The sequence below is a fragment of the Panicum hallii genome, chromosome 1 (genome assembly GCF_002211085.1).
Source record: "Panicum hallii strain FIL2 chromosome 1, PHallii_v3.1, whole genome shotgun sequence".
In the NCBI taxonomy this organism is placed as follows: domain Eukaryota; kingdom Viridiplantae; phylum Streptophyta; class Magnoliopsida; order Poales; family Poaceae; genus Panicum; species Panicum hallii.
This window is the reverse complement of record NC_038042.1, coordinates 54,141,118-54,152,530: the sequence shown is the minus strand read 5'-3', so window position 1 is coordinate 54,152,530 and position 11,413 is coordinate 54,141,118. Positions and strand designations below refer to the sequence as shown.

The 11,413-nt window shown below is 47.2% G+C and overlaps 2 protein-coding genes across 2 annotated transcripts; both read right to left on the bottom strand.

The window, feature by feature from the left end:
- Positions 1-2,026: 2,026 nt before the first annotated feature.
- Positions 2,027-5,278, bottom strand: LOC112891273 (transmembrane 9 superfamily member 12-like). Its single transcript, XM_025958170.1, has 2 exons — positions 5,059-5,278; positions 2,027-4,522 (listed from the first exon to the last, which is right to left on the bottom strand). The coding sequence occupies exon 2, from the start codon at positions 4,476-4,478 to the stop codon at positions 2,508-2,510; it is 1,971 nt and encodes a 656-aa protein (XP_025813955.1). The 5' UTR covers positions 4,479-4,522; positions 5,059-5,278; the 3' UTR covers positions 2,027-2,507.
- A 2,249-nt stretch (positions 5,279-7,527) lies between these two features.
- LOC112888819 (transmembrane 9 superfamily member 12-like) lies at positions 7,528-10,669 on the bottom strand. The gene is made up of 2 exons (XM_025955160.1): positions 10,544-10,669; positions 7,528-9,721 (listed from the first exon to the last, which is right to left on the bottom strand). Exon 2 carries the CDS (start codon positions 9,686-9,688, stop codon positions 7,727-7,729), a length of 1,962 nt encoding a protein of 653 aa, XP_025810945.1. The 5' UTR covers positions 9,689-9,721; positions 10,544-10,669; the 3' UTR covers positions 7,528-7,726.
- Between the last annotated feature and the right edge of the window lie 744 nt (positions 10,670-11,413).

The following is an 11,413-nucleotide window of genomic DNA, read 5'->3' as shown; positions in this document are numbered from 1 at the left end:
CCCACTCTTGTCACCCTGTGGACCGCGCCACGGTTCGTGTCCGGAGACGGCAGAGTGAAAATCATTGCGGAGAGGAGGATTTGCAGAGGACACCGCGCGCACAGGCTAACCCTGTCACTGCTACGAAAACGATCGTCGCAGGACGCCTCAAAGCTCACCTCGCTTTTCACGGACGGCTCAAATTCTCAGCTGCCCGTGGAGACAGCGAGAGTCGCCCCAGGTCTCGAGTTGCCCAGGACACGTATTTTCCCGGTTTGTTACAACAAAGCTGTGATGCTGCGTCACCAAAACCCCAACTCGCCGGCTGCCTCGAATTGTACTCGGATGAAGCATTTTCCATGCATGTGATGAGATGCTTTGAGCAAAATTTAGTTTGTTGTGTTTATCAAGTCGATTACTTTAATTTGTGTGTGCAGGACGGGCTTTGCTGCTTTTATCTCGTTGAGAAAGACATGTCATGACGATTGTTTGAAGCTTGTATCTTATTTACAGTTCTGCTATAATACATTTGGAGTCATTTCGTTGGAAATATGAATTTGAGTCAATTCTGCATTGTTTGCTTTTAGTAATTAAATGGGGGAAAAAAGAGGAAAATGGCCCCTCAAATGTGTAGCCAGTTATCGATCACTTCTAGGCCCATTGGGCCAAGCAACCGGGCCAAATGGTGTTCTGCACATTTTCTCCAAATCTAAAAGATTGGGATGGAACCAACCCGTCCCACTTGGTCTCCAAACTAAACACATACTAAAATTTACCGTGTTCTAATGTTTGAGATTATTACTGTAGGATAGGAAATGAATGTTTAAAGAGATGAGATGGAGGAGTAAACCTACTAATCATGTTCATGTCATAGGGCATAATTCGATTAGACAGAGGTGGGTGAATGGGTGATTAGTAAGTTTGGATCCCACGGGCCGGCCCCTCGCACGAACCGCCAAAAAGGAGCCTAGGCGCCAAGGCACTCCGACACAGTGTTGATGGCTCAGCTGTTTCTTTGGCAGTGGGGCTTAGTTCATGTCTTGTCCCTTGCAGGATGTATTCCGAGCAGCAGCTGCGGGAGCTTTTGCAATGCTCAATGGCACCTCCGCGAGGAAGGGATGCAGAGATCACAACAGACTTGGAATGAAAGAGAACCAAGACAAGGTGTAGGAGATGCAATCATCATGGAGGAGGAGCAAATCGGCTATTCTGAGAACCAAATCGTCCAGTCTTCAGATAATTACACTGATGTAGTAACCCTGAAGGCATTTGTAGTCGTCGTATGGCTGCGCGCTTTGGTGGTATTTCATTTATAATATTTTACTGGTAACTCTAAATTCTTAAAAAGAAGGGAATACAGGCTGGAAAATGTGGAATGCGAAGGAATTTAATTTCTCAAAGCCTTCAAACGTTCAAGCTAGTTATCTTGGCTGCCCTGGCTTGGCCGCTGCTCGTCTGAGCAACCAGATTCTGTACCAGCCGAGCTTGACCTAACTTGATTGAATCCAAGCCAAACGTCAAGAGCTCGATTAGTACGTTTCATCTACGGTAGCAAGTAGCCAAGTACAGTGGTACAAATGAATGAATACCGATATATGCTACTACATGCTAAAGTCCATGTAGCGTATTTCGTCAGGCTACAGCCGAGTTGGATCCAGAAACAGAGGACCGGCCAAGAGGCGATCGGCGATCCTCGTCCGTCCGTCACATCGCCTTTGTGTGCATCATGTTTCATGAAGACGACGACGACGACGACGACTGAGCACGGATCGAGGTCACTATTACCAAACATCCATTGCTCGACATGATGAGCAGCATGTGAATGGTTCTCCAAAAATTCAGTCCTTGATCACAACAGAGATGAAGTTCTGCAACTGCCAATGGAATTCAGCAGACAACAGTACAGGTCAACTAATGGCCTGGTTATACAAGTTTAGTACCAGCATGCATATCGAGTAAATAGCCGCTTGGGAACATTTGTAGCAACAAGGAACCGCTGAACGACTCAGCATTGTGCAGCAGAGTAATGTCAAATTCCAGTAGCATATATAATCTTGACTCAATATTCAGTAGAATTAACAAAATTTTTTTGAAACAAAGCAGTATCAGTTCTACCATCAACAGGCTACAGGCTTCACAACTACTCGGAATCAAAGTACATTATAGACTTGCAGCATAGCCTTCTCAGAATCTGAACAAATTGTAAACGAATAAGCTTGTTTCATATTGAATAGATCCCGAGTGTTCCAACACCAAAGGCTGCTCACAAATGCCCAGAGCAAGCAAAACTGAATAGTATTACAAAAGGTGATAAAACATAGCTGAAACCTTACAAACATGTCTAAGAAATAAGCTTCAACTCGAGTAACTGTGCTATCCTAAATGATTGAATTAATCAGGGCCAAAAGCCATGGGCGTTGCCATGTATCCAATTTTTTTCCGTTTGATATTATTGTGTAGTGTTTCTAAGGGGTAACTGTCACCATGACCAGGTGACTCTATTGCAGCAGGAGGGAGCAGGCGCACCTCTAGTCAATCTTAACAGATGAGAAGAGGTAGTGGACAAAGTAGAATGAGAGCAGGAAGCCAATGGCACCAGTGGAGAGCATGATTGCAAGAGCCATGATCAGGGAGTAGCCAAGGTAGAGTGTTGCAGAGACTGGTCCACTCAGGCTCCTGAGGTCGAACACCAAGTAGTTGATCGAGTAGAGGAAAACGTAGAATGCTACAGAACCTGAAGCAAAGAAGGCCTTCCACCACCATTTCCAGTCCTCAACGCATAGGTGCATGTAGGTTAGGACAAGAGAAACCTCACCACAGACTATGACCAGCAGGAAGAGGACAATGAACAGGAAGCCAAAGACATAGTAGAATCTTCCCAACCAAATGCTGGAGAGGATGAAGAAGAGCTCAATGAAAAGAGTACCGAAGGGTAAAGTTCCTGCACCGAGCACAAGCAGCCATGAGGGGAACTTGCGCTCAGGGATCTCCCGTGGAATCTGGTTGGTGCGGACAGGGTAATCAATGCTTGCTGCACGTGTGCCTAGCAAGCCTCCAATAAGTGTGAGTGGCACAGAGATGCAGAACCACAGGGCCAGGAGGGTGAAGAACAATGAGATGGGTAGAGCGCCAGTGCTCTTCTTGCCCCACAGAATGGAGTTCAGCACAGTGAGGATGATGAAAACAATGCCAGGGAAGAAGCAGGAAGTCAGCCAGGCAACAGATTTCCACCCTTCTGAGGTTCCTTTGATAGTCCTCCAAACACGGACACCAACATATCCAGCAATGATACCAAGGAAGAGGTAGAGAATGATCATTCCAGTCAGGAGCATTCCCCTGGAAGCAGGTGAGAGGAATCCCAGAGCAGCAAACACAATTGTAACAACTGCCATACCGGTGATCTGGATACCATCAGCAACCATAACACACAACAGCTTTGAGCAGCAGGGCTCTCTGAAGACGTCACCGACAACAAGTTTCCATCCTGAGAGCTCCTCATTCATCTGAGCTTGTGCTTCCTTGTCCATCTCCTCATACCTTGTCAGATCTCTGCGGACAGTCCTCAAGAATATGACAAACACAATGCCAGCCAGGAAGAAGACGACCATCATTGAGTTCATGATCGAGAACCAGTGCACCTTGGCACCATCCATCTTCAGGTAAGCATCCCACCTTGATGGCCACTTGATGTTGCTCTTGACATACTCAACCTCATAGGTAAATGTAATCCGATCATTCTCATGGATCGCCTGAGATTTCTCAAGCTCCAATGGGCAATTCACAGAGTCAACCTTGTCGTACATCTTGAGCTTAGACATGGCCTCAGGATCACGCCTCACACTGCAAGGCACGACCTCAAATCCAACAATCTGGAACCCGCTCTTGCGGTCAGACTCAACCATTGCAACACCATCCTCACTTGTGACCACCACATCACCCTGCGCCTGGTATTGATGGACCAGGACTCTGAACTTGAGGTGGTTAATGATATAATCCTCATTGCTCCCTGTCGGGTTGTAACCAACTGGGAACCCAGTCCACTGGATTGTCACTCCGTTCTGCTCGGTGAACCTCATGACTGGTAAATTGTCCAGGATCATGTTGACCTGGTACAGATTCCGTGCCCTCTTCTTGAGCAGCTCAGCCTGCTCCTTGGTGAGCGGGTCCGTGGTGCAGAGGTATACAGATTCATTGACATTGACGCGGAAGCGGTATGGCGAGTTGTCGATCTGGTCACCCATGAGGATCTCACCAAGGTTCTCAGCACTCTTCTTGACGCCTTCCGGAGGCTTGCAGTATGGCAGGCTGTAGTAGCTGAAGGGCAGCTCAGTCTCGATGGAGGTGAGCGAGTTGACCTTGGCCGAGATCGCCTCTCCGGGGGAGTAGGTGTGCATGAAGGTGCCGGGGAGGTAGAAGGCGTGGACAGCCGGGTGCAGGCTCAGGAGCAGGACGAGCAGGGAGGCCGAGATCCATCTGGACGACGGCATCCTGGCTACCATCGCAGCGATAATTCTTGAGATCGGTCAATCAAGAACCTCACGGCCTGCAAGCGAGTGTATAAAATAACAAATCAATTCAATTCCTAAGAATGGCCATATTTTTTTCCCTTCAGTGCCCCTTTTCGCCGTGGAGATATCAACATACAGCATAAGAAAGATAAAACTCAAGGATGGAATTAACATGTGACACGGGGTTCAGTTGAAACCCCATAAACTTCTGGAAATAAACTGGTATCAACAGTCCACCGCATGGATAATGGTGGAGACAGCGGTCAATTCAAATGTAAGGGATCTAAACGCAGCAAACGAATCCGCAGCAAAACCGCGCGGATCGGACATTGGAGCATCCATCCCAGAATCAAGTACTCGTATTGCAGGGCGCAAGAGTCATAACAAAGAAACGATTCTGCGGGAAACAAAACGAGCCTGCATCTAAGCGAACTAGTGTTCCCTTACCAACGACCGATGAAATGAATACAGGTCCTAGCGAACGAGACGCCTGGATCTGGGCCGAGGCGCGAGGAGATGCGGGGCAAGCACGAAGGAAGGCGCGGAGATCAGGCGAGGGAAGGGAGCTCACCCCAGATCTGGATCGCGGCCGGGACGACGCAGGCGAGGTCAAAACATGGGCGCGCCCCCCTCCCCGCTCGCGCTCTCCTCGAGATCGCGGAGGAGGAAGAAGAAGAAGTAAACGCTTCGCCGGCGGAATCGAGGAGCGGGGGGAGACGCGGCACGAACCCGCCAAATTTTATACCCGCCCTCTTCTTCCCCCTTCGTTGCGTGCAGCTTAGACTTCTTTTTGCCTGTTAGGTCGTGGGCCATTTCGTCGGTGTGTGAGTGGAGGGTTTCGGCGCTGGTCCACGTTGTGGGGATCCGTGCTTCCTACTGGGCCTCCGCGACTCGCTCACCACGTGTAGGGCGAATTTTTTAGCGGACTATTTGATCGTTGTTTGACCTGGGCTGGTTCGGCAGCAGGTTGGTAGGGAGCCTAACACTGGGACAATGCCATGTGGGCCATCCAGGACCGGACCGTCCGTCATTTTCCTCTTTTCTTTGAGACGAGGTTCATCCTATTTTCGTCGGAGCAGCTGGTAGCCTACCTATTGATATAGGAGCATACAGTGCGTTGAAATCGTGGCGCCTGCCTACCTGTTGGCACTTTGGCAGCAGCATCGACGGCTCAAACCAGGCCAAAATTAGCTGGTTAATCGACGGCTCAAATGGACCATGGAGATCGACAATGCTTTTGCGCAGCCACATTCGAGGCTGTCAGCGTAGACGACATGAGCCCCATAGTCAGTCCCCTGCCCCCATCGCACACACCATGCATGGGCGCATCGTGCCCCCGCAGATGCTGCTCCACTCCATTCCAATCATGCACGAATTGACTTCGAAACAAGGAGACAACCGGACACCAAACCCAAACACAACCCCGCCAATGGAGATCCGATGAACTTCAGAGGTAGCAGGCGCGTCCTTTCCCCGGTCCGGCCAGGCGGCAATGGCGATGGATCCCCAACCTGCCGCCGTGACCGCGACCGCGGATGCCTTGCTTGGCCACCACTCCCTTTCCGGGGCCAGCAAAAAGGCTTCTCGATCACGATCACACGCACACCCTCCCTCCATGCCTGCCGCTCATTAGATAGATCCCCCCGCGTTTCTTAGCAAGGAAACCACGTTTGGTGGAAAAAGGGGTCGGTGGAGTGGGGATCGGTCGGAGCACCCGCGACGTGAACCGGCGAACGATCCGGGAGGGGAAAAGTTGGGAATAAACAAGGGAACCATGGCGACTTGCATGAGCACGGAAAGGGGCACGTTCCTTCGAGAGGACACAACTGCCTGCGAGCACCTTTCACATGAACAGCCAGGTCACGTCTGCCAAGGGAAGAAATCAAGAGGACCTGTGCGTCGAAAGCAAAGATGCATTGCAGGCACATGCCCCTCTGAACTGCCACGTAAAATATTTCCACGCAGCAGAAGGGGTTGGCATGTAGATCGTAGAACGGTAGAAGACGGAATCACGGCAGTCAACTTCAGCATTAGGTTTCCGGTACATCTTGCCTGTCTGGTTGTTATGAGTTGAGGGTGAGAAGAACAGCACAACGCCAAGTGAAGAATTATTGAGCAATAAGAAAAGCAGCAGCCGAGAATGGGACTTCCTTCCAGAAACAAAGAAAACATAACTAATCACTGAATAAAGCAACCTTCAAAATGACATTTCAGCTGCCGTCCAAGACACTTGTCAGAAGTGCATGATAAAGAAAGAGGGCTTAAGTCGCCTAACTTATAAATTTGACTGGCAACCCATGAAAATGGGCTCAAGTAGCACCAAGGACCTCACATTGTAACATGTTCGCCTAACAAAACATGGGTGCTCGGCTTGGCATGCCGAGAGTTGAGAAGTTTCAGTTTCACAGCTAAGTAGCAAAGGTTGAAATGAGATATTCTAGTATCATCTACCAAGCAAAATGTGGTAACATCTGCAGATCATTCCATTACTGTACCAACACACACATATATGTCACATCACTTTGAGTAACTTATAAGCATTTATACAGTTAAACAAGAGAAATGTGAGAATAGAACCTGGAAATTTTCATTTGATATTTGAAAACACACAGAGTAAATTAAAGTGCATTCCAAAAATATCATAATGATGCGTGTCACTGATTTCAGAATCAACATAACTAAGGGAAAGTAACCTGATAGAAACAAATCTAATGAAAGATAAAACTGCGCAACTTGAAATAATAGTCTACACCTATTTTTTAAAAAAAAATAATATCGCTTTCATTCATAAAGGATCAAGTAAAAAAAGGCATGCTTAATTATCAAACATATAGTGCTCTATGAAATTGGTGTGCACGGGAAACACAGGAAAATAGTTTCCCAGTTGCAAACCTACCTTGCAGAGCAACCACTTGACAAGCCACCAATGGTATTGGTACAGTCAGGACCTTTTTCGAGAGCATTTGCCCTTCATTCTTGAATGTTTGCCATTAGTTTAATTCTGAACTAACCAACGTCAAACATATGAGAATGGAGGTACTAGCAAATAAGGGAGCAACAAGCTTAAAAGCGTATATGCTGAAATATACTGTTCATAACAGGTACAATAGTCTCAGTGATAAGCTACATTACAAACAGCACAAGTCTGCAAAAGGCCTCAAGATGAAATGATCAAACCATTTGAGCTTGCAGGTCATTTTGAGTAGAGACATCCTTGGAGATTCCACAATATAAGGTCTTCAATCAATTTTGACTGATGAGAAAAGGTAGTGGACAAAAGAGAACGATGTTAGGAACCCAACGGTACCAGTAGCTAGCATAATGGCAAAAGAGACGATGAAAGAGTATCCAATGTAGAGCATAGCAGAAACTGGCCCACTCAAGCTTCTGAGATCAAACACCAAGTAGTTGATAGAGTAAAGGAAAACATAAAGGGCCACTGTTCCGGAGGCAAAGAAAGCTTTCCACCACCACCTCCAATCCTCCGCACAGAGATGCATGTAGGTAAGAACAACTGATACCTCAGCACAGACCACAACCAGCAAAAGGAGCACAACAAGGAGGAATCCGAACACATAATAGAACCTTCCTAGCCAAATACTAGAAAGAATGAAGAACAGCTCTATGAAGAGTGTTCCAAATGGTAGAGTTCCAGCACCAAGTATGAAGAGCCATGAGTACTTCTTTGCAGGGATTTCTCTTGGTATCTGATTTGTTCGAACAGGGAATTCTATTGGCTCAGCCCTTGTGCCAAAGAAACCACCTAAAAGGGTAAGTGGCACGGAGACACAGAACCATAAGGACAAAAGACCAAAGAAAAGTGAGATGGGAAGGGCTCCAGTACTATTTCTTGTCCACAGCATGAAGTTTAACACGGTGAGGACAATGAAGACAATGCCGGGGAAGAAACAAGCGGTTGACCAGGAAACAGACCTCCATCCCTCAGATGTTCCTTTTAAAGTCCTCCAAAGCCTGACGGCAGCATATCCAGCCACAATTCCAAGTAACATATAAAGGACTATCATCCCTGTCAACAGCATTCCTCTTGATGCAGGAGACATGAAGCCAAACGCAGCAAAGAAAATGGTGACAATTGCCATGCCCAGAATCTGAACCCCATCTCCGATCATGACACAGAGCAGCTTTGATGAGATTGGCTCTCTGAAGACATCTCCAACGACAAGCTTCCAACCAGAGAGCTCCTCATTCATCTGAGCTTGGGCCTCTTTATCCAACTCTTCATACCTAGTCAGGTCCCTCCTCACCGTCCGCAAGAATATAACAAATACAATGCCAGCCAAGAACAGAATTACCATCAATGAGTTCATGATTGAGAACCAGTGAATCTTCGAACCCTCCATCTTCAGGTAGGCATCCCACCGTGATGGCCATCTGATATCACTGTTTACAAATTCAACCTCATATGTAAAAGTAATCTGCTCTTTCTCCTTGATCAATTGAGATTTCTCCAACTCCACAGGGCAGTTCACAGGATCGACTTTATCATACATCTTAAGCTTCGACATGGCTTCAGGATCACGCTTCACACTGCATGGAACCACCTCAAATCCCACAATCTCAAAGCCAGAGTTGGCATCACTGTCCATCTCTGAGATCACTTCCATTCCTTCCCCAGTCCCAACTACCTTTACTTTGCCTCCTTCATACTTATGGACCAAGACCTTAAATTTCAGGTGATTGATGATATAGACATCATTGGTGCCTTCTGGAATATAACCAACTGGATATCCCGTCCATTGAATGGTCATTCCATTCTGCTCAGTGAACCTCCTCACAGGAAGATTGTCAAGAATCATGTTCACCTGGTACAGATCACGGCTTCGCTGCTTGAGGAGCTTCACATCAGCCTCATCAAGTGGGTTTGTGGTACACAGATACAGAGATTCATTGATATTTACACGGAAACGGTATGGGGAATTATCAATTTGATCACCCATCAGAAGCTCCCCCAAGTTTTCAGCACTCTTCTTAATGCCATCTTTAGGACGACAATATGGGAGGCTGTAGTAGCTGAAGGGCAGTTCTGTCTCAATGGAAGTGAGGGAGTTCACCTTCGCCCCAATTTCCTCGCTTTGCCGATATGTGTGCATGTAACTACCTGGCAAGTAGAATGCCCCGCATGGTGCAGCAAACACTAGAAACACCACTAACAGAGTAGAGAATACCCAGCCTTTCACCATGATAGGCAATTCAGGACAAACTTTGTCAATAACCTGAAGCAAAAGAACATCATCATCCATGCTCAGTATCTCCACATAGACATGCACACATAGTAAATGCGCAGCACCAAAGTTAAACAGAAAAACACAAGACATCATGGCTTCTATTTACAGAGACAAGTTTTATAATGAAATAGCAGCAACCTACAGCCAATCCGACCCAACAAAGCAAACTCTTCTTAGCCAGGCTTTCAAGATTCATGTTCACGACTTAGAGGGCATGACACCATGAAGATATTGGCTACATAGAAATTACACGTATATCAGCTGAAATAGTCTGCATACAAAATTAACTAATTGCACAAGATGTTTGCTCGCCAAAACCATCCTCGGAGTCAGGATGGGAACCAGGCTGCAGGGGAAGCCTTAACGGCATGGGGTTCAGTTCAACCTACAGGATTTTTGCAAATAATTACACGGTTACAAGTTACGCCCTAAATACGAAAACCTAACAGGGACGGTCTATTGGATTGAGTTAGCAGGACAACAACAGCAACGTTCCAGATCCAGAAATCAGCACCAGATCTAGGCACCTCCCTCTCCAGCCATTAACAACAGAGACCAGCACCGACTGGATCTCCACCCTACGCTAGCCCCGTTACCAGTAGAGGGCCAGGAAAAGGAGGGCGGCGCTGCCTCGAGGCCTCCGGTCTGGTTAGCCCTGGCTTGCTGTGTCCCTTTTGCCGGCGCGAGGTTCCCGACGGTGAAGCAAAACCCAACAATTTGCGACCGCAGTAGGGCAGGGAGAGAGAGGGCAACCGACAATCCCAAATCGAAAGTCGTGAAGAGACTAAGGAGAAATCGATCCGTACGCACCTGGCACAGCACCGGAGGGGCCGGCGGCGAAGCCGACGAGGAGGCGCTCGTCTGCGTGAGCAGCGCCGACGCCGAGCACGAGGCAGTAGAGCATCCAACTCGAAGTCCCACGACACGTCGCGCTACCTGCACTGGTTCGCGAGCTTTAACTGGGCTGATTTTACGGATCCGCCAGTAGTTTGCACGGGCCGTCAATTTTAACCTGGGCTGCAATTCTCAGATGGGCCATTTTGGGCTTAACTTGTTTGTTTGCATTGGCCATGATAAAGTGCCTTTTACCACCCAGGTTTTAGTCCCCCCTAAAAAACACGCAGGTTTTAGTGGGTATTTTTTTGGGGGAAAGCAGGTTTTAAGCTGTTTGTTAGTATGTTGCAAGTGACTTACGTAACCGGTGATGCATGCGGCAGCTGCAGAGTAACATTCTTCCAATGGCAAAGCCAATCTCAGTATAGAATGTCAGCGTAGGATCGGCTTCACCAATTCAATTACGATGTATTGTCTTTATATTCTTTCCGGCCTAAATTGTATGCTACCTTGTAAATTTAAATATATAAGTTTTAATACATATCTAAACATAGCGTATATCTATATATCGAAAAAAGTTTGCCGAAAGTACCTCTCCACTGTAGTGTAGATAGAAAGAACAAGAACAAGATTCAGTGGAGGACTTGCCGGTTGCCACGGTGCCATTGTCGGCTAGTCACCGTGCAGGTTCCTTCTGCGCAACGCAAGGTGAGAATCGAGAAGATGATGATGGAAAAATAAAAATAAAATGTTGCTAGATTAGACTGCACCGTAGAGCAATAAATAAAATGTGTTTATTCTATAGGCTGTGGTGGGCAATTTACATGAATGGCAGATTAGATAGTG

Coding starts and splice junctions, on each gene's coding strand:
- LOC112891273 (XM_025958170.1), bottom strand. CDS start 4,478: ATGGTAGCCAGGATGCCGTCGTCCAGATGGATCTCGGCCTCCCTGCTC.
- LOC112888819 (XM_025955160.1), bottom strand. CDS start 9,688: ATGGTGAAAGGCTGGGTATTCTCTACTCTGTTAGTGGTGTTTCTAGTG.